The 24,127-nt window shown below is 32.1% G+C and overlaps 1 protein-coding gene across 1 annotated transcript; it reads right to left on the reverse strand.

The window, feature by feature from the left end:
• Positions 1–321: 321 nt before the first annotated feature.
• LOC143069671 (translation initiation factor IF-2, mitochondrial-like) lies at positions 322–23,600 on the reverse strand. Its single transcript, XM_076244426.1, has 18 exons — positions 23,453–23,600; positions 18,119–18,254; positions 17,406–17,468; positions 16,474–16,579; positions 15,056–15,121; positions 13,710–13,830; positions 13,048–13,208; positions 10,860–11,036; positions 10,422–10,471; positions 8,818–8,907; positions 6,941–7,065; positions 6,076–6,154; positions 5,237–5,362; positions 4,243–4,486; positions 3,320–3,457; positions 2,242–2,406; positions 1,489–1,629; positions 322–553 (listed from the first exon to the last, which is right to left on the reverse strand). Exons 2-18 carry the CDS (start codon positions 18,233–18,235, stop codon positions 381–383), a joined length of 2,142 nt encoding a protein of 713 aa, XP_076100541.1. The 5' UTR covers positions 18,236–18,254; positions 23,453–23,600; the 3' UTR covers positions 322–380.
• Positions 23,601–24,127: the final 527 nt, after the last annotated feature.

The raw sequence follows: 24,127 nt of genomic DNA on the forward strand, positions 1-24,127 counted from the left end.
TTTTGCTGAAGACTGCATACAAACCTATAGAAAATTCATCATTTGTTGAACATTTAATTTTGTGGTTTAACTGTACCCAAGAAATCAACGAAAATTGGTGTCCAACAAATAATAATGAATCCACAATAATCAATCATTTTTTTCATAACTTGTCTAGACTCAGAACTATTTTAGGTTGGCAGTCAACTCACTTGTCCATTGTTAAATATGTTATTTTAATCTTTTGACGTCTTAAACTTCTTTTTTTTTCTTTCTTTCTTGTATTGTTTGATTGTTGTAATATTGGCATGTACCCTGAATTTCCTTCAATAAATATAAAACTGCACGTTCAAATTTTTTATAAATTATGACAAATTATCAACATTAAATGCATATCTATATTAAAATCCTGGAGTCCAGTCTAATGTTTGTTCTGCTGTATAGTTTCTATAACAGATTATCACATCTCCTCTTTCGAATTTGATTTCATTGTCTGATATAGATAATCCACACTCAGTGTCCTGTTTTATTGTTTCTACTTCAGATTTATGATGTTTTAAAGACACAATAGGACCTGAAAAGAAAAAAAAATATATAATAATGTGTTTTCAATTAAAATTTCAAAGTGTCACATTGTGAAAGTTTATGTTGAAAATTAAAATAGATTTTGCAACATTGGAAGTTTATTTACTTTTTTTGATGACTTAAAAATCTCTCTGTCAGCTCTGCAAATGACAATTTCAAATTTGTTATCCACTCACCAAACTGAGTGATTGACTTAGGGAGCTACCATTTGATTTTTATGGGGGGGCTAGGATGAAATTTGAAAAAAATAGGCAGGACAGGAGTTTTGAGTAAAAAAAAAAGGCAGGATGATACACTTTGCAAAAAAAAAATGCAGGATGACAATTTAGGTAAAAAAAGTCAGGATAAACTTATAAAAAAAAAGGCAGGACCGAATAGAGTGAAAAATAAAAAGTCAGGACAGAGATTACAACTAAAAAAAAATACAGGACAAAATTTTTCATCCTAGCCCGGCCCCCCCATAAAAATCAAATGGTAGCTCCCTTATTGCTCTAAAATTTGCAAGATTTGGCAAAACCATGAAATCAAAAACATTAAAATAAAAGAATCCACAGTACTTCGCATCTAACAATTGTGGCCAATTGCTTTCCCTGCATCATATGAATGGTATTAGCCCCTAATCATGTAAGGAATTTGATGTTGATGACAGCTCTAAGTTTGTCTAATAAAATTTCTCTTGACATTTTAGTGTCCTAATTAAAAAAATAACACAAAGTCTTCTTTTCTTAATATTGACTGAACATTTCTATGTATACAGTTTATGAAGGCCGTACCTTGACCTATAATGGTTAAATTTTATAAATTGTTATTTGGGTGGAGAGTTGTCTCATTGGCACTCATACCACATCTTCCTATATCTATACAGTTTACCCTTCTTAATGATATTAGTTTCATTTCTTTTTTTAAAAATAAAAATCCAATTACCATTATATATTTCCTCCTCTTCCCTAATTATTCTAAATTTATGCTTTCTCTGTAGAACTCCACTGGTAACACGACAGCCTGCTATTCTCATTGGCTTCTTTTTAAAAGATACATTGAATGAATCCATTACTGTAGCTTCACCTGCAAGGTACAAAAAATAAACACAATAAATATTTATCATACAAGAAGTTATGTGTTTAAGAAATTGAATTTGCCACCAATCATGTACTGATTGATAATTTAGTCTAAGAGAACACATTTAACCCAGCCACATTCTGTATGTATGTGCCTGTCCCAAGTCAGGAACCTGTAATTCAGTGGTCGTCGTTTGTTTATGTGTTACATATTTGTTTTTCATTCATTTTTCCTATATTTATTAGGCCGGTAGTTTTCTCGTTTGAATTTTTTTACATTGTCAATTTGGGGCCTTTTATAGCTGACTATGTGGTATGGGCTTTGCTCATTGTTGAAGGCCGTACGGTGATCTGAAGTTGTTAATTTCTGTGTCATTTGGTTTCTTGTGGAGAGTTGTCTCATTGGCAATCATACCATAAAGTGTTTTTTTTTTAATAATTTTTGGTTGTTTTTGTTCCTCATACTGATCTTTTGACTGAAGCCAATAATTGCAACTTACTTTTACTGTTTATTCTTAGGTTTAGCTATGAAAGCTTGAAATTGAAGAATTTAAGATAGAAAGCAATATAATGGGGCTATGAATTAGCAGTTTCATTTCTTTAAGCTGTAAATATTTACCCATAATTTCCTGTTCTTCTCTCAATGGCAATCTTTTGGACAAGCTATCGACTAGATTATCAAACAGTTTATATATTACATTGTCTTCATGTATCACAACATTATTAAGTTTGGCATGTTCCCTCACAGTTTCAGAGACTGGCACATTAAAAGCAAATATTTCACCTAAATAAAAAATAAGATTTTAAACAAATTTCTTCAAAAAAGAAAGTAATTTTGCATTTTATTAACAATAATTCAATCACATTTTCTGTCTATATGTGGAACTAATTTATCTTATAGAATTAAATTACAAAATGTCTCTGTAAAATGATAGAAATTTATTGACACATGTCAGTCATATCAATATGCAGCTATGACCAGAATTTGGTATGGATGCCAATGGAAGACACAACACTCAGTAATCTTCTCTGTTTTCTTCACTACATTATTGTTTTTTTTTATATATTAAACAAATCAAAATGAATTTGTTTATGAAAGTTTTATAAGTCAGAATTGACCATTGTTACAAATGTGTATGGTACCTATATATAGACGTAAAATAAATAGAGCATCTTTTGACATTTCAAAATAAAATTGCTAGGTTAATCCAAAAAAGTTGACCATGAAACAATAAAGAGGTGCTAAAAATATGCACACCCTTGCTGTATACACAACTTATGAAAGGGTTTATCAAGACTGTAGGATGAATGACCTTGTTTTTGTTTATTAGTGTCATTGGGCTGCTGTCTGATTGATGTTTACTTCCCTATTTGTTACACTATACAGTTTCACAATTTTATGGTAGAAGAGTTTCACAATGAGTTTATTTTCATTAAAGAACCTTTATTTTTTTATCTACCATAATTTCTGACTTTTAATGCCCATAAACTAGGCTGCAAAGAAAGGGGAAACAGGGGAAGCAGAATATAGGATAACATTTTTTTCAAAGACTATAAAAAAAAGAAGGAAACCAAGAACACAAAAGTGACTTTCTGTCGTCTGCTTATTTACGAAAACTTCTTAACCAACCGAAAAAAGGATGAAAAATATTACTACTATCCTATAAGTCAGTATATGACCAGCTAAACATAATTACCATCAAACAATTTGGCATTGTCAATATCACTCATGGTCACTTCACCTACTCCATGATGAATAATACTTAATCGACATATCTGAGATTTATATGTGTCTAACGTATTGAGTATTGCATCTATAGAGCCATCCACATCACCTTAGGGAAAAATAAAGAAAAAATGTGTTATAAAAATATATGTATAGAGAATAATAGGTTTCTAAAATTATAAAGAATGGTCAAAAATTTGTTTTTCATTTATATTATCTTAAGAATAAGTCCGGTTTGTTTCCCCATTTGAATTGTTTCATATTTTGTCATGTTGGGGCATTTTTTAGTTGCAAAAACAATATGACTTCTGCTAATTTTGAAGGTCATACAATGACTTCTGCTAATTTTGAAGGTCATACAATGACTTATGATTATTTACATTCTTATCCTTAGGTCTCTGGTGGATATTTGTTTCATTGGCAATCATAACACAGCTCCTAATTGTATATCTGGCATTTACATACCTGAAAATAAGTATTAAATAAATTGTTTGTTAGGTCTTGTAGCAGGTCAATAAAATTTGATCCTATAGAATATCAGTGTTTTTTCCATTAACACCTATTTTTCTTCTTCCTTTTATGGCTATTTAAAAAAGGATTTTAAAACATAAAATTTAAACCAGAATTGAAAAAACTCATTACTAGGTTTAACTAGGTTTTCACAAAAAAAACCTACACAGTAGACAGTATGTTTTCAATAAACAAATATCATTTTTTTTTTACTGTACATTGTATTACCATTCAAAATAACAGAAAGTCCATAAAGGCATAATGTTATATAATATCACACATTGTATCAACCCTCAACAGCAGAGCTCTCAGGATTATATTTGTGTCTAGGGTTGATACCGGTGTGATATTGAAAAAGTCATTTGATTTCTCTATTTCACCCACCTTTCAAAACAATAGATAATGATGGTCCCTCATGGTGAACTTCTTCTTCTTTAGCTCTGTTTGGTTTAATTGTTTTTAGTACAAAATTATATTCTCGTCTCCCTAATGATTGTCTTAATTGCAATTGTTTTTTATATTCTGCATCATGTTTTTCTCTTTTTTCATTGATGGCTTCTTGGTCTGTGTCCATTTTCTCTTCCATCTTTAATGAATTTCTCCAATCTATTGCCTCCTTTATCTGTTTCTATAATAAGTATAAGTTAGAATAAATATGAAATATGTCATTAATCACACAGATAAAACTACCAAAGGCGGATTTAGGGGGGGGGCCCGGGCCCCCCCTTTCGAGAAAAACATTTGGTTGCTTATATAGGGAATCACTGAGGCGTGACGAAATCGGCCCCCTATTAGGCAGCCAGTGGGCCCCCACTTATGAAAATTTCTGGATCCGCCACTGACTACTCATCAAATACAAACAGCAGAAGTATCTGTACTGGAACTCAATTTCTTTTTGTTATGACAAATTTGATATATAAAAAAAACTATAGGGACTTGCTGTAAGGCAGGAAAAATCATATTGTCCTTTCAAGCTTTTTCCTTTATATATGGGATTAGTCTGGTTTGTCTATAAACTTTAATATTATAATAATTTCTCCATGTACACTTTTAAAACTTAAAAAAATTAGATATATTCCTACATAACCTTTCACCCTCTTTACTGAAGGTATAACCAGATGTTCTTTGAAGTATTGCTCCCTTATTATGATACACCCGCCTACATCCTAAAACGATGAATTGTAGTTTTTAAAGAAACTTTTAAAATAAGGGCATGAGATTTGTAAGATAGAAGTTTTCAGCCTACAAGGAGGAGAATATTTAAGAAAACTGTAGTTGCTGAGAAAAATGTTAATAAAATATGTGACCGACTAACAGATAGAGGGAAACCTGTATACACCCTACCAATATCAAAATATGAGACTTTTTAGATACAAACCTCTGACTGTGCTTGTAATACTTGGTCCCCAGCTGAGGGAAATTCTTTCCACCCAGTCACTTCAACAGGTGAAGACAATGTAGCTTCCTTCAGTTGACTTCCTTTGTCAGAATATATACCACGTACCTGTTAACATTGAAACATAAAAATACATTGAGGAATTTAGTGCTAAGGTAAGTGTAAATATTTTTATGCTATTTATAAAATTCTCCATCAAAATATAGAGATTTTTTAGAAAGAAAAGGTTTGATTTCTGGGAAATTTTGAAATATGTAATAAACAAGCCGTTAATTATTATTTGATTGGTTGATTGTAGATTTTTAGTACCATTTGATTGGTTGATTGTAGATTTTTAGCACCATTTGATTGGTTGATTGTAGATTTTTAGCATTATTTGATTGGTTGATTGTAGATTTTAAGCACCATTTGATTGGTTGATTGTAGGTTTTTAGCACCATGTTCAGCACTATTGGCTATATCCTGGAATTGTTTGGTGAAGGAAGCCCTACTACCATGAGAGAACCAACGACTGTTGGTAGGAAAACTTTCAGTCTTAAACATTCAACACTAGAGTAGAATACACTTGCCTTGTATAGAGTTGGACCTCTGTGTTGACAGACTAGTGAACTAATTATACCACTTGGCCACCAAAGCCCAATATTTTTTTTTAAATTTTTACTCTCATAACATCCAATAAACTAATTGACAAAAAATAATTGTCAAGTTCATCCAATTAATGATGCAGATCGATAGTTGTGTCCTTCTTTAATCTTTCAGGCTATTTTTTTTTACTTCTTTGCAACCACTCTTAATGAATTTATAACAGAAAGGAAATATACCTTTGCATAAGATGTTCCTGCAATAAGCAAATTGCCTTTTTTCAGTGTGCCTCTTTCTATTATTACAGTAGCAACTTTCCTGAAAAATAAGAAAACAAGAAAAACTGTGACATATTGCTTAAAACTAATAAATTTAATTTGCTAACGTTTTCTGCTAAACAGGATCCGGATGTTCAAGAACAATGAATGTGAAAAAGAATCTATGTATTGTATGCTCACATGAAGCTTGGTTTAAATTTCAGGAAGTTATGCTTTGTTATTTCAAGAATTGTGACAAAATTTTATTCATGGCCATCATTCAATATCAAATTTCCAGAAGCTCTGATGTCTAGTTCCTGAGATAATACAAAACATATTCATACATGTTTACTATGTCACTATGTGCAAGATTATATTTTGAACACAGAAAGTTAATGAGATGGATGTAAAAACACAGAACACGGCATAGAATGCTCAAATAAAACTTAATTATAAATTTCAGGATAAAAAATTGGAGAGGACAGCACTTGTCAAGTGTGGGGTTTAAACTCACAACCTCAGTGTTGACAGCCTTAAGACACAGAAGTAAACAATTTAGGCCACTCAGTCACTGAGGCAGTAAGGGCATACTGCATATTTTTACTACTATGAATTCATTAATATTCTTTGGATAATAATTTTCCATGACTTCGAGGGTACAGAAGAACCATGAAGTCAAATGTTCAAGGAATTACATGTGTTCTAAAGGAATGTTTGTAGAATTTGCCAAAACAACAAAATTAGATATCCATGAAAAATGCAAGTTTTCCTCAATCCACAAAAATTGGTACTCACGGAAAAATAAATGTATCCACATTATACAATTAAATATCTTCATTCGACTTACCCTTTGCCTGTAACCAATCTACTTTCTATCACTCTGCCTTCCACATTACCAACAGGATCACCTTTAAGGTCCATAAGTTCTGCTAGAGTAATCACTGCCTCTTGTAATTGCTGTAGATTTGTTCCCTATAAAAAATGCCAGAATTTTTTAATATTCAATGATATCAAATACCCCGTGCTAATTTTGAAAAATTTATTTGTACCCTTTGACAAAATGATTTAATTGCTGTGCTTTCGCTTTTTTTAAAAATTGAAAAGGAGCAGAAAATGTAAGGAAATAGCTTACTTTACATTAATTAATTAAAGAGCAGATACGATTGCCATTGTTTTCATTGACACATGTATATAGCTGGATAGTATTATTTTCAAAACTAATTCAACTGCACATGTAAAATGTAATTTACGTAATCTGAATAGTTACAAAATAGCCAATCCCGGATACAAGTGTATGAACAATGTACTTATTGTGTTTTATTTTTTTACTATCAATTCAAGTTTACTTTCCACAGCAGTCACTGAGAGTGACAGAAGGTATTTCACTACGTATCTTATCACCTATTTTCCTACGTTAATTCTAGGAGGAACCACATTCCTAACTCTTTAAATATTTAATTTCCTTTGGGTCAGTGGGCATGACTCCTTTCCGTACACATTCCTCTGTTTAAATTGCGATCGTTTTTAACGACAGAACAAGTTAATTTTCTCGACGTGTTGTATTTTGATTCAGAATTGACGGAAGTTACTAATGGAAGGGAGACAACTTGAAACGATAATATGGAAGAGTCTATTTCGGCTGAAGGGGTGTTATAGTTACACCTTTACGATGTGGACTACATTTATTTTAATTTAAATGATGCATATGATTTAAAATTATGCAACAACAAAAACCCTCAATAGCAGACATACATAGAAAGGAATCACATGAGTTTCAAATTAATCAATGGAATGGGGAATCCAGAGCAACCATTCAATGTCAAGAAAACTAAACGCATAATTAACTTAACAAACCCTGGAGGAAGAACGTATATTAATTTTAATTAAACAACCTTGATGGTCCTCTATTTCTTTATGGCAGTACAATATCAAATATCAGTTTCATAACGGTGACATATAAGAAAAACTCCACTTCAGTTCTTATATGACAGAAATAGATTTATCGGAATTCAGATAACTTTCGCATTGTATCAAAACTGGGGAATTCCCTCTGACGCGTTTCTAAAATTATAAAAACACTAAATATAAATACTGCTTAATTCTGATTTTCTGTGTTGTTAAAAACACACATATAAGTCAAGGGAAATATCAAACATGAAGATTATGAGAAGAACATTATAGGAAAGTTGTTTTAGTTCGATCCTTTGGTTTGTTTTTACCTTTTAAAGCAAGACAATCATAAGCATCTGAGATGTTCCTTAATGTTTAGAATAAAACGTTTGACGTGAGGGCATGGCCCTGAGTCAATAATTAAAGCAATCGTATCCCAAAAAAACTGAAATCCTCAATTTAATTAATCTTTTAAGTATCTACCGGTATACAGCATCTCCTAAAATGGTCAAGACTAAAATGTACTAATTGTACTGTGGATTCATTTATTTTTCGTGGGCACCAATTTTCGTGGATTGAGGAAAACTTGCATATTCGTGGATATTTAATTTTGTGGTTCTGGTAAAGTCTGCATGCATTCCTTAAGACAATTTGTATTTCATTTAAAATTTAAATATCTGGTTCTCCAGTATTCACGAAATCCACAAAAATCGGTTTACAACGAATATTAATAAATCCACAGTATTTACCCTAAGCTTCAAAGCAGATATTGGAACACATAGTAACTTGTTTACCTTCAAAGCAGATATTGGAACACATTGTAATACTATTTACCTTCAAAGCAGATATTGGAACACATTGTACATCTCCTCCAAACTTTTCTGGTATAACATCATACTGTAACAACATTTGTTCTGTGCCTTCCTAAATATAACAAAAGAGAAATTTATTCATGAAACTTTATGGAACACTGATGTCCAAACCTTTAAATAATTGGATACTGGTTCAGCAATCCAAGGTACTCTTACCATAGAAAATAACAAAATGAGGTTAATTAAGGAAAATCAAATAATAACAAGTGATTCTTTTAGCTTCTGCTCACTGATGATACCCCCACCCAGCTAAAAGAATAAGGTAAAATGGATGAATCTGAAAACTCATCTGACTCATACAAACCCTAACACCAAATTTCAGAAATTCTTGTGATGTAGTTACTGAGAAATATGCAATGAAAATATTCATGTGACAGACTGACGGGCTGATGGACAGATGGATGGACTGATGGATAGAGAGAGGTAAAACAGTATACCCCACTTTTTTAAGGGGGAGAGTGGGTGGTGGATGGGGGTATAATTATCAGGATATATTGTCAGTAGCCTCAAATCTGTGTTTTGGCAAACTGAATTTATTGAACAGATAATTTAAGATAAGTAAGAACCTTACATTACAATATGTGATAGATGATCCTAACAGTATTTACAAATTTCAAATGTTTTGATCAAGGCACAGTTGTACGGTAAATGGAAACCAAAATGGAATGAACATTAGGGTAACAATTCATGCCAACATTATCTTACAGACAATTAAATCAAAATAACTGGAATACAGTATAAAATATCTGGTTTTTGGGGGGATAGCCCTTTTTCTTGAGACAGCCCTTAACTTTCTTATAACCAAATCATTGATGAAATATGGCAACTTTTATAATTATAACAAGATTATGTCCATATAACACGGATGCTCCACTCGCACTATCATTTTCTATGTTCAGTGGTCTGTGAAATTGGGGTCAAAAATCTAATTTTGCACCCTTTCAACGCTACACAAAATATAGAAAATTGGCTGGTGCTGCTGCCTTTTTTTGTGTTCATTCATTAGAACAGTATATTCCTTTTTAGACTGCTTATCTTTTTTATTATACGAGATACAAAGCTAGTACATGAAAAATGCTCAGGAGAACATGAACTGTAATGTTAAGCAATTATTTTAGTAAAATTTTTATCGGGCTACCTGCATTTTCAGGTAATTAACAGGTGTAAATTATTGTAATTGTGTTGAATTTTGAAAAAAACCCAACTTTTAATATTTATTCATTTTGTTGTTTTATCTGCAATATAATAAAGAAGACACCAGTTGCTCGGTTCTGTAGCGTATTGCATCATATAATGTAATCGTGGCGCAAAAAAGTGGCTCCGTCCTCAAAATTTAAAATAAACAATTAAATCAAAATAAATAATGAGTATCTCTGTTAAAAGCAATATGAAGATCATATCATAGGGAACATGTGTATTAAGTTTCAAGGAAATTGAACTTCATTAACTATCTTGACCAAAAACTTTAACCCGAATCGGGACAAACAGATGGAATGGAGGGAAGGACGAACAGATGCATAGACTAAAAAAAAATTATAGAATAAAGACAAATGTTAACTAACTTACAACATCAGCAGTATGCTTGTCCATTTTATTGATCGCAACAATTAAGGGAACTGAAAACAAAATACGGTAAATGATTAAATTTGTTGTCTAGGTATTCAATGCATATTCATACAGTGGCTTACAGAATGAACATATATTTAAACACAACTGATTATAATATTAAATTTCTGTATCGTATAAACCACCTGTTAATCTCTAACATAGAGTTTTCAGTCTTTACAATTCAACACTAAAAGATGTATTTGGCTCTTCTTTTTAGGTGCCTTTATGCCACATGGCACTTCATGTATTCAAGAACTTATAAAACTTGGCTTTAAATGTTTTGATCTATGAGTTTCTGATGACAGTAATTCCAGAAAAGTGCTTTGGATACCCTTAGTTCACTCATGTTTATCTTATATGTATATTTTTACATTTTTACATATAATAATTAATTACCATCAGCAGATTTGGCATGTTGAATGGACTCTACAGTCTGAGGCATTAAACCGTCGTCTGCAGCTACCACTAATATAATTATGTCTGTAAGGGATGCCCCTCGTGCCCTCATGTGAGAGAATGCTGCATGTCCTGGGGTATCTAAGAAGGATATTGTATTCCCAGATGACATTTTTACTGAAATGAAAAATGAATATCATTGTTATGTCAGAGCAATATGAAAATCATACAATATTTTGAACAAAAGTGTATTGTTTAGCAAAAATGCTTCATGGTACAAATATTCATATTTAATTTGTTAGAAAGATTGATAAGTGATAAGAGTACTAGAGGTTTCACAAGCCACACCTCTTTTGGGAAGATACATAATATTCAGATATTTTGTTTTATCTTACCTCCTATACATTTCCAGGAATATGATTGGTTAAAAGCGTCCGCGTGCAAACCGTGTATATTTGATATTAGATTAGTAGGGAGGCAGGGCTTATCTCATACACGGTTAGTAGTGGAGTTACGTCCCTTTATATTCCTTATTAGGTAAGAAGGGGGAGGGGCTTATTTCATACACGGTTAGTAATGGTGTTATGTCCCTTTATAAACAATGAAACAAGAATGTGTCCTCAGTACACGAATGCCCCACTCGCACTATCATTTTCCATGTTCAGTGGACCGTGAAATTGGGGTAAAAACTATAATTTGGCATGAAAATTAGAGAGATCATATCATAGGGAACATGTGTACTAAGTTTGAAGTCGATTGGACTTCAACTTCATCAAAAACTACCTTGACCAAAAACTTTAACCTGGAGCGGGACAGACGGACGAACAGACGGACGGACAGACGGACTGACGGACGGACGAACGGACGCACAGACCAGAAAACATAATGCCCCTCTACTATCGTAGGTGGGGCATAAAAACAAAACGGTACTGAGAAAAAATCTTAAAAGTTCCAACAGACGAAGAAATTGATGATTAAGATTGAAACAAATTCATAAAACACATTTACACCTCAGGCCCGTAGCCAGGAATTTTTAAGGGGGGGTTCGTTGGACTCACAAACTCGACTTTAACAGTCACAATTCGAACAGAACATTGACTTTAACAGTGCTTATTTGTTTTCAAGGTGGGGTTCGTCCGAACCCCTCGAACCCCCCCTTGGCTACGGGTATGCACCTTACAAGTCGTTATTGTTGGCATCTGTTTTTGTAGGATCAATGGAAGTATTTTCTTAGTGCTAACAGTATTGAAGACTTGCTCATTTTGAGAATCACTAGTCTTAATTTCACACGTTAAGATAGTCGGTAAGATAAATTCGTTGCATAGTGTGCTAGTGACTTCGCTCTCACCCCATATGAAATTTACTGACCCAATATATACCGTATTAGGTCACTAGCACACTATGTAACTAATAATGTTTACATACTGATTCCCAGATATGATCTCTATGTTTCATCTCATAGAGACATAACTTGGGAATGTTACCAGTATAAAAACATATGGTAGTAGGGAATATTGAAGTCTGTGAAAGAATCCAAAGTGAAGGAAGGGGTAGTACAAAATTATAGTATATCATGTATATATTCAAACTCTTAGAAGTTCAGGCCAAATAAATGTTGAAAATATGCTGCACAGCCATGTTTTGACCTTTGAATAAAATAGAAGTGCATATCAACTTTCTGTTGTAGGATGTAATATTTTACTGGGATGTAATATTTTACGAAACTTCTTAGTAAAAGTGACAGAGTTTTAGCAGCAAAAGGAGTTTTTCAATGGGAAACTGCATTTTCTATATTGATAAAAGTGCAATCTGAAAGGTAACAAACATTAATTTTTTCATAAGATTCTTTGCCTCTTTATGCTCCAGATTTGTCTATATTTCTACTTCTCTACATGTTCCTGAAACTGCTCTGCAATCGATGGGTTAATTAACAAAAATACTGAAAATAAAATCCTTATATCGTCATATTCTTTTGCAGAATAAGGATGAAAATCTAAAAATTGTATAAAAGGCCCAATTACTTGCATATTATCTCATTACATTCATAAGTAATCACTTCCAATCCATATTCAAACATGAGGCCTGTGGTCTCAGACATAAAAATCAAACTGCCCAATATCTCACCCCTTAAGCTGTCCATAGATCTAATACTTTACACAAGACACTGTTGTGTCAACTAGCATTTTACCTGAGAATGCACCAATATGTTGTGTTATTCCACCAAATTCTTGAGCTACAACATTAGTATTTCTGAGAGCATCTAGCAATGTTGTTTTACCATGGTCTACATGTCCCATAATGGTCACCACAGGTGGACGTCTGACCAAGACACTAGGATCTGGTGGTGGCCTAGGTAAAATTTTATACTTTAAATAAATAGATTGCATTTCAAGACAAATTGTTAAGAAATAGTTTCTTTGCCATTTGCATTCTTAAGGACATACTTAGGTGAGGTTTAGAAATTTGTTTCAGATTTTTGGACTCATCATTTTTGAAAATATAGCTATTTTGAATATCAGTAGCAAACATGTTAAAAACCTTAGTTAATCCATTGCAGCATAAAAGACTATATATAACTATTGAATTCACAGATGGCTCTTCATTAAATTTCTAAAAACCGTTTATACAATAATACAATAAGACCTACTTTACTACCCCATTAATGTCATGCATTTACAGCATTTATTGAAAGAAAAATCATTTTTCAACTAGCAAAACACCTTTTTAAAAAACAGTAGACTTCATTAATCTATCCAACAATTTTCCATTTTCAAATTTGACTATTGAGGTCGCAAATAGCTCTTCAATAAATTTCTACAAATCATTAAACAAAGATACAATAAGACCTACTGTGGTTCAATATCTCTACTATTTTCTTCTTTCTTTGCTACCACCATCTCTGGATTAGCTATAATACGTGATCTGTAGCCAAGGAATGTCAGAGTTTTCTGAATAACTTTCACATCAGTGACTGGGGAAAAAAACAAGAAAATAACATCAGTAGTATAAAGGATAAAAGATTTTTATACGGAATACAATTGTACACATCAGTGACTGAAAGAAAATACAATAACACCAGTAGTCTAATAGATAAAAGATTTCATACAAATTCCAATTATACTTTTGTGTGACAAAAACAACAAATAACTATCTTTTAGTTGTGCATGCCAAATTAATCCTCTCAAAAACATTTTTGAAGAAATTTTCTTTTTATTTATGAAATCTGAAATGAGAAAAATTGAACACAACCCCCCCCCCCCCCCCCCCCCCTCCCAATTTTTTTCACATCCCCTTTCCCTTATTCCAACAAAACTGATCTCAATTCAAATTTCTAATGGAGTTTGCAACAATAACTACTCATTTAAAATACATCATAAAATATTAAAATGTAAAAAAAGTGCTTGTTATCACTGAATGGTAAAGATTGTTTTAATTTATCAGTTAGTAGTAAAAGTGAATATACATAGTTTTTATATTGTATAAAACAATGATTTCAGTTGATTCAACTGCTATTCTGGACAAAGAAAGATAACTCCAATTGAAAATTTCTTGCTTTTGCGCAATATTGTGCAATTAGATATTTCTTGCTTTTGCGCAATACTGTGCAATCGAAAATACTTGCTATTGCACAATACTGTGGTCATAAACCTTGTGTCAAAATTTCATAGATTTCTATTCACTTAAACTAAAGTTATAGTGACAAAACCAAGAAAATGCTTATTTGGGCCCTTTTTGGCCCCTAATTCCTAAAGTGTTTGGACCAAAACTTCCAAAATCAATCCCAACCTTCCTTTTGTGGTCATAAACCTTGTGTTTAAATTTCATACATTTCTATTTACTTAAACTAAAGTTATAGTGCAAAAAACAAAAGTCTTCGGACTACGACAACGCCAACGTGATACCAATATACGACCAAAAATTTTTCAATTTTTGCGGTCGTATAAAAAGGACTTGAGCAATGACATCAATGATAGTTTTAGAACAATTTTTTAGAACAAATATCAGATTCCTGCAACTTGCACAAATTATGTAACTATTATTATAAATTACTATATCAAAAGTAGTGATTATCCTTGGAAGATTTAGATATTAAGTCATTTACATAGGGTTTTGATTGCATTTGATGCAATCTTTACCCAAAAAATCTGTCCCTTTTTCTGGAATAGCCCTAATTAATAAAATCTATTATTACTTACTTTCTGTTTTGCCTCCACGAAATGCTTGTCTGGAATTAGCATATTCCAAAGCATCAAGAATATTATCTACAGAAAAAATTGCATTATTAAAATTATGCTATAAAAAAAACTCTTTTGATTTGCGGTCTACTGAAAAGTAGTAGAACACTATTAATTTACTTGTTCATTGAAAAAAAGTATAAGACGTTGTATTATCAAAACTTTGTTGTAAACCTTTTTTAGTTAATGCAATGGAAAAGTTGGGTTAACAGTGTGCTTATTTGGGCACAGATGGGCAATTCATTTTAGGTAGGCAGTTATTGTAGCCGTTTCCTCAATTCCTCTGCTCACATTGTAAAATTTAAGTCTTTGCATACATTTAATAACTCCATAGTTTTTAAACATTTTTTCTATGGTCCTCTACTTTCCAAATCGGCACAAATGGCTAAGCTCAGTCATGTGTTAAAATTAGAGACATGTCCAATATCACTACACAGAGATTTGTTGTTAACAAACAACTTTTGAGTTCTTCCATTTCAGGCGCATTAGGGAGACCCATTTCAAGTCTACCAAAGAGTTGTGTTAATTATTTTCCGACTTATTCACCTTATAGAAGTGTGTTTGCAGTGAATATGGAAGTAAGGTGATACATCCAGTCAAATTATAGACATTGATTTGATTTTTGATTTTTGGTGTTTTAACGCCACTTTTAAGTACTGCATTTAGGCTATTTCGTGACGGCCAATTTTTATTGGTGGAGGAAGCCGGAGTGCCCGTAGAAAACCATGACCTTCGATAGAAAAACTGACGATCCTAGTCAATTAAAATTGGAGTTGGGGCACCCACAAGAGCAAGGTCGAACTCACAACCTCAGTGTTGACTGGCTAGTGATTACAGTAGTATCTACTTAGACCACTTGGCCACTGAGGCCCCAAATTATAGACATCAAAACTGATATTTGCTTCTTCTACCAAAAAAGCAGAAAACATTTAAAAGTAAAAGCAAATTAAAACTCTAAAGTGACTTATGGTTAATAAATGGTCTCAATTTTGCGCCTTTGAGAGATAAAAAATATGGTGTTGGGTATACAATGGTAAAGATCAATGAGGCAGCAACAACTCAAATAACCCCAAAACACCTAGAAATCAACATATTTAAAAGTATGTAGTTTACTGTTAGACCACTGTCCCAGGTTAGGGACCAACCAACCTGAGTGACTCAATGGTAAATTAAATGAAAATTTCCATGTTAGCAGATGACGGAAGTTTAATGATCACTAGTAGACTATTATATTACACAACATAAGAGAGATCAAGATTCTCTGCCAGGTAGGACTTTAACAAACTTTTAACTCCCCTAAGAAGTGTTAACTTAAAAGAGAGATAACTTGTCAAAACCTGCTAGACTAAAAACAAGGGAATTAATCTTTGATCACATACCTACAGTCCTACTAGTTTGAGTGGCAATTTGACTCACAGTCATATTTCTGTAAATTGATATCACTTTTACTTTTGTCTTTTTCTTTTTTGCAATTCGTTTCTCTGCCTAAAAACAAACAATTTGATTTACAATAGAAGAAGAATCCTGAGTTAGCATAAAATAATTACCACAAGACATTTAAAAGTTGACACAATTAATTGATTGAAATTAGTTGAGTCAAAATCATCAGCTTTGATTCTGTTTTTCATCCTACTGTGGATTCATTTATTTTTGTTGGTACCAATTTTCATGGATTGAGGAAAACTTAAGATTTTCATGGATAACTTATTTTGTTGTTTTGCTAAATAGATATAGGAAGATGTGGTATGAGTGCCAATGAGACAACTCTCCATCCAAATAACAATTTATAAAAGTAAACCATTATAGGTCAAAGTACGGCCTTCAACATGGAGCCTTGGCTCACACCGAAAACAACAAGCTATAAAGGGCCCCAAAATTACTAGTGTAAAACCATTCAAACGGGAAAACCAACGGTCTAATCTATATAAAAAAATAAAATCTGTATACAAGCCAATTGAAAATTTCCAATACATTTAAATTTGTGGCTATGCTGTACCCACAAAATCCACAAAAATTAGTATCCAACGAAAATTTATGAATCCACAGTAACTGATTGATCTTTTTTTTATGCATTTATTTTCATGAAAATATAGTTTCAGTTAAATAAACTGCAGACGTTTCCCTCTAAAATTTATCATCTTTGGGCCTTTCAGAGTTTACTAAATACTGTATTGTTTTTTGCTCATTGTTAAAGGCATATTGATACCTGTAATTGTCACAAAAAAAAAGTGACATATTTGTCCGTTTTTTTTTATGGAAAGTCTTCTCATTGGGAATTATACCACATCTCATATTTTAAATGGAGTTTTACCTTCTGAAGATCCTGTTGAGCTTCCTCAAAAGTTTTGGTTCTACCTTTCACAGGAGCAGATCCCTGAAACAAAAATAGAAAGGCACTGAGTACTACAAGCATAACAGGTAAATACATTCGCATTTATTGTAACATAATATCATTCAATATGGCACATGTTGAATAAATCCTTAACTGATTATATTTTTAGTTTTACTGATTTACTTTCAGCATTTTTTTTTAGAAATTTTTTATAATAATATATTAAAATAACATTTATATTGAATATAATAACAATTAATCAATCTATAAATCAATTAATGAACTAAACAACAATCAATCAATAATCAAATAATGAACTTAACAACAATCAATCAATCAATCAATCAATCAATTAATGAACTAAACAACAATCAATCAATTAATCAAATAATGAATGAATGTCATCAACTGAAATTGTACTCTTTGATATCCCTCTATAATTGCTAAATACATTTTGTCTGTAAGGAAAATTAGCAGGAGTGATCTGTACATAGCATATACAAAGAGGTGACTTCTTCTGACTTATTTTACACGTCATTGCAGGCTATTAGAATTTATGATCTTCAAAAAATTCAAACAAAGACAAAATAACCGTGATAATCATGATAATAGGATCATTAATCCTTAAAAATCATGAAAACTTCAAGACTGTTTTTAAGTAGGTCTTTGATAAAAATATCTTAATTCCTTACATTTAATGCTCCGACAAGATGGAATTTTCTGCTGATAGTTCCACAAATACATGTTTGACAGGGAGACTTCATAGAATACAAGAGCTGCACACGTTGAATTAACTGTCTACAACTCATTTCAATAGTAACAAATTATCTGAAATAAATGATATCAGTATACTAGTTAATTGGTTCAGTTATTAAAGCTATAGGCATTAGAAGTGAAATATATATTCATCAAATTGATGAATATGTAATTGAATTTGACTCAAATTCTCATATTTGAGAACATGATTTATAACATACTAAATCTTAAATTTACATGTCTTATATCCAAATTATACAGTGGCAAAGAAACAATTTATGAGCCTGAGGCATGGACTTGATAATATGCATCAGCATATATTGTTTATTTTATTCTAGACACAATCGTATTAACAAACAGGGTGACCTCCAAAGACTGCCAAAGGTCATATAACCAAATATAAATATTTAGATTTAAATAGATGGTGAATATATATACAATTGGAATTTTCTAGGTCTGTTTGATTTCACACCAAAGGTAAAATAAATGGGGAATGTGTCCATGGAACACAGAAGATGTCCCTTTTTGCTCCAACTGTTGAACATTATAATGGAACATAACTCAAGATCAATACAGTAAAAATGACAGTCCTTAAATTTGAACTTGATCTGAGTTCTGTGGAAATAACCATTTTGTATAAATTTCATAACATTTGGCTGACCCAAACTTAAGTTAAAGAACAAAACAGAAAATTCGATGTTTAAAGGGCATAACTCTAGAACAGTAAAAGTGACATCAAATCTTCTTTTTTTTATATCTCATATCTAATGACCCTTAAAGAGCATATAATAATTTCAAACAAGATTTAAAAAGATAATATAAAATTCCTTTTACTTTTGTAGTTGACCATTTAATTTCTTTGGCACAAAAAAAAGGACAATTGACATGTAGTGTAAGCCATAATCAAGAAATGTTAATCAGTTGTTTATAACCCTAAAACAGAACATGGGTTGTTTATCTGATATTTATTGTGAAAATAGCACCAGTCTACATCTTTGCTAGCCAAGGGTTATGATCCGCTTCCCTCCTCTCCACCCTTGCCGGAATGAGATAGAATTTCGGAGACACAAGGTAATGGTTTTCATCGGTTGCAGTCGAAACTCAATGCATCCAATCAAAAAGCGCCTATAACATGATCATGTGTAAATGTAGAAAGTGTATGTAAACAATTGCCACATGCTTACTGTGCAACAAGTCTTAACATCCCTAAACATACGATTTTATTTAATGACAATTTGAATGTTTTTAATTAATTAATAGAAGTTCCTGTGCATGTTTCTTGCACAAATGCATGACTGTCAACGTAAATTTTTCGTTTCCTGCTTTACCAATGTGTATATTCTAGACGCTACTGTGTTTTTACCTCCAAATTGAAGAGTTCAAGTGCTACCATTGGTCGAATTGGTCAAGAATATTGAAACGGACGTGACTTTAATCTTCCGATAGATAATGCAACATTGTTATCACAAAATGTTAGCTTCGGCCACACTAATTTAATTCCTTGTTCGACGGACCCGCCCGCACCTATTTTTTTCAAAACAGAATTTTTTTATTTTTATTATATTCCCGCTTTCCGCATCCGGAAATGTAATCATGTCCATTTCCTGCACCGTTTTTTTGTAAGTATTATAAAAAGATCTCAACATTTGTTTTTAACACAGTATAACATTTATATTACGATTTTAAACCTATAAGCACCCCACAACACTGTAAATATCTGTGAGAATATTTGTTTCAGCATGAGTGGAGTGGGAGTGCTGCGATAAAAATATATAACAGCGGGAATACCTGTACAGAACAAAACATTAGTTTCTTTCCCCCTGACTTATATTCCCTATCAAAAAATGTTCGTTGTTAAAATAAAGTACAAAGAACTTCTGAAGGATTTGCCTTCAACTGCAATTATAATGTATGCAGAAGGTCATAACCGCTGCAGGTTTGTGTCTGTCCTGATTGATTCAGGGACCTGTTGTTCAGCAGTTATCGTTTGTTGTTGGGTGTTTTCCCGTTTGGAAATATAAATTAGATCGTTGGTTTTCCTGTTCGAATTGTGTACAATACTAAGTTGTGGTCCCTAATTATAGGATGCTGTTTGGTCTGGATCAAAGCTCTGTGTAAAAGGCCGTACTTTGACCTATGTTTGTTATTATCAGGTAATCCCTCAGACAAGGGCCTTGAAGGGGTCATTTTACCATGTTTACTGTTGTAGAAAAGAAAATAGAAATACCAGGAACATATTTATTAACTGTTCCCAGGAAATACTAAGGATTTGTATAGTGCTACTATACAAAACCTTTGAAAACTTAGATTTTTTTACTCAAAAAGAGGAGAAAGTACATTATATTTTTAAACAACTTTTCTAAAAGAGGGGTCCACTTATTTTGAATAATAGTCCAGTAAAATTCTTGGACATGTTTTGACCATTTAATACCATATACTGTGAAAGTACTTTAATTCGTGCGTGTCAATTTTCGTGGTTTGAGCAATATTTACATGTTCGTGGATTTTTAAATTCGGGGATTTTAGTTTTCTAAAAAAAAAAAATGAAAAATAAAAGCCTTAAGAAACGAAGGTTACAAACATGGATTGAAGTAAATTGAAAAGTGAACATTGACCCGTGTAAATCGTAGTGATAACACTAATTAAACCATGATAAAGTTATCAACAGATTAAAGACTATCAAAGGTGTTAATTAGGCCATAAACATATCACCTACAGAGAACAGCAACATAAACAAATGCTATAAACGAATCTTGAATTGTCAAATAATTCTTATCAAAATCAAACCCAGCATGAAATTATTATTTCTCATATGTACGAGAACTATGAGGATATAAAATGAACACTTTATCATACAAGCATATCAATACCGGAAATCTAACTTTCATCGATCAAAAATATTTTTTATGACTGAATTAAAAGATCAAAAGTTGTACAGTTTAGGTTATTAAAGATTAAATGGGTATAATCAGGCATGGGCTGTAGTTGTGTGACTGCTTTTAAAGTATTCTCAGATTTGGCGTTATTCAATATATTTTCTAGATCATATCAGTAGTCAAAACTACCGAAAGGGATCTTTCCATGTCTTGATTTGGTCAATGGTTGTTTTATTTCGTTGGACACTTAAATTCGTGGATAAAGTCATCCACGAAAACCACGAAAATTGGTACCCCACGAATAAAAGTACTTTCACAGTAGATATTATAGTTCTTTGGGAAAATATTAGCCCTTTTGTACTAAAAGTGTTTTTACAAAAAAAATATATTATAACTTATATTGACCCCTCATAAAAGGGATATTCATAACATAAAGGGGTTGTTCTGAACCTGATTATGACTTGGATGGAGAATTGTCTCATTGTCAGTCACACATACATACTAGACCAAATTTTATAATTCAATTATCTGAATATTTCTTGTTGAACAGGGAAAAATACTTCATAAATTAAAGAAATGTCAAGGTACAAGTGATAAATCAAGTTTTAATATAGTGAAAACCTACTATTTTATGTTTACAAAAAAAAAATATAATCGCTCGCCTTAACTTTTTAAGCTTCGCCTCAAAAATTTGCAAATTAAATATTTTTTTATTTAAATTTTCAAATCGCTCGCTCGCCCCAATTTTTGGAGTCCAAAAATCCGTAGAACAAGAAATTAATTTGGTGTGGCCTTACAGTGATCTGGAAGGATTTTTTCACTATGGGCCCTCCAAAAGAAAATTCAATGGGCCATTTTAAAAAATAAAGGAACATGTTGTCAAGTGAGTGGGACATTTAAATTGACTACTGTAAAAATAAAGTATCAGTATATTTGTGCAAAGAGGTGGTGGTACATTGTACTTACCTTTATGATTTTAAATTATACCATGGATATTGTTCCTGTGATTTTGTAATTTCAATTTTTATGAATATACAATAAATTATTTTAACTTTCTCCAAACCGGACAATATTTAAGTCCGCTGAAGTCAGGTTTACCAAATATCAAAACGAGCCAAAGACCAAAAAATGACAAGGACAGTTAAGCGCATTTTATAAAAAAAAACTACAATTAAAAGACTTTGGGGTTTTTCAATCGAAATAATAGCAAGCTAAACTAACTTAAAAGATAATAATTAGAAATAAATCTTGTCTTTACTAGCCAAATTTCACAAATTTAAAGTTGTTTTTAAAAAATTATATCAAGAATGAGGGTTAATTACGTTTTTTGGGTAATCAGTTAAACTGCATGGTTCTTTTATTACCATACGAAAACACCCGAGACGTTAAACCGCATGGTTCTATTACAATAGGAAAACACCCGAGACGTCCCAAAAATATATAGGTGCTCTTATCATTGGAGGAACATTACATAGTTGTGTATACACACATGGCGGTACGGAACACGATCGGAAATCCATTTGACGATATCTAAACGTTTCGATACGAATTGAAAAATATTGTGCGCCATGTGGGCGCTTACATTTGTCACTCTATGCGCCATTTCTGGTCGATATGCGCTATAGGCACAGGGCCCACGTCCTTCCTGATCACTGGCTTAATCTGCCAAGGGTGGAGAGGAGGGAAGTGGATCTTAACCCTTGGCTAGCGAAGATGCAGAGTCTATAAAAGTAGTAAATAATCTAAACATAAACTTAAATCAAAGATATGATCTGTAATAAAATTCTCAACATACATGTACATTTGTATTCAGTTTTCTTATAAATATTACATGCATAAAGCGTAATGTTTACTTCCAAAATAATACGACCATTTATTAACAATAAACTAAATTAAAAAAAAAAATTTTGCTCAGGACAAGGTGCTGAATCTCTTGATTATTACTGAGACTACTATAACCTCTTTACCAGGACTCCGGTACCGGGTGTTTTTAAGCTCGGGATTTCGGGGTTGACCCTTTCGGCATCAGGGAATTATTTTTTCAAAATTTCAGGATACATGTTAGGATTTAAATTTATTTAAATTCAGGATCTTGGGATTTTGTTTATTAAAGCCTGGGATTACGGGATCAGGACCCTCCTCCCCCTAACTTTGTTGAAGACCAACAAAAAAAAAAAATTATGTAAGAAAGTAAAGATTTTATAGAAGATTTATAAAAATATTAGTTGAAGAAATTTTGTTCTGTTAAAAAACAGGGGTTCGTATGGATAGTAAACCCGGCAATTGTAACAATTGTGTCAGTATGCACCGGTGCACACTTTTAAAAAAAATCGATGAAATAAACGTAAATCACTAAATGCAGTCATTACTTTTCTGCATTTATTAATGTTCTACCTGATATCGAAAGGTAGAATAATGTTAAAATTCAAAGAAATGGGCTGATTCTTATCCTTTTATCATATACATCTTGAATAAGACTTGAGGGTCGTCTGCCAAAAAGAATTTGATGGGCGCAGACATCTTGAATGGATGAGTAATTATCAAACCTACAACGGACTTCATCAGTTCCGTGTTTCAATACTAATCAAGTAATAGAATCGTAAGAGGGTCTAATTTAGATGACATTGAGGTTTACAGTATACATAATTATAGACAAAATGTGCAGAATAAAGGACTAAATAATTACAGAAAGAGGAAATCAGGCCAAAAAATAAAGTTTAGAGAAAGAATAACAGCCGGGCAAAATATATAACAGAATTGAAAAAATCCTAAAATGGCCTAAAAATTAAAAAAAAAACCCAAAAAAAACGGAAAACATTTCAAGCTTTACTAAAAAAATAAGAAATAAAAAAAATCATATCGGAAGTTGTGACTGTAGAAATACAGTAGTATATTTTAACAAACGGAATACCCCACCCTTTATAAGTTAACAGCAATGTTATATATCAATTTAATCTTTCTTTGAAATATACCCATTCAAAATGATGAAATTATTTTTTCACATAATATATTTATACTATCCCCATTATACTTACCCTTACTATTGTTAGCGATGCATGCATGTCCTAG

Source organism: Mytilus galloprovincialis, chromosome 3, assembly GCF_965363235.1.
Source record: "Mytilus galloprovincialis chromosome 3, xbMytGall1.hap1.1, whole genome shotgun sequence".
Lineage (NCBI taxonomy): Eukaryota > Metazoa > Mollusca > Bivalvia > Mytilida > Mytilidae > Mytilus > Mytilus galloprovincialis.

What these genes read in the sequence shown, in the direction of transcription:
- LOC143069671 (XM_076244426.1), bottom strand. Translation starts at nt 18,235, where the DNA reads ATGAGTTGTAGACAGTTAATTCAACGTGTGCAGCTCTTGTATTCTATG. An exon ending in ACATATTGGTGCATTCTCAG is followed by an intron (nt 11,037 to 13,047) that starts GTAAAATGCTAG and finishes TTTTCATTTCAG; the next exon opens with TAAAAATGTCATCTGGGAAT. An exon ending in AGAGGAGGAAATATATAATG is followed by an intron (nt 554 to 1,488) that starts GTAATTGGATTT and finishes TTTTCTTTTCAG; the next exon opens with GTCCTATTGTGTCTTTAAAA.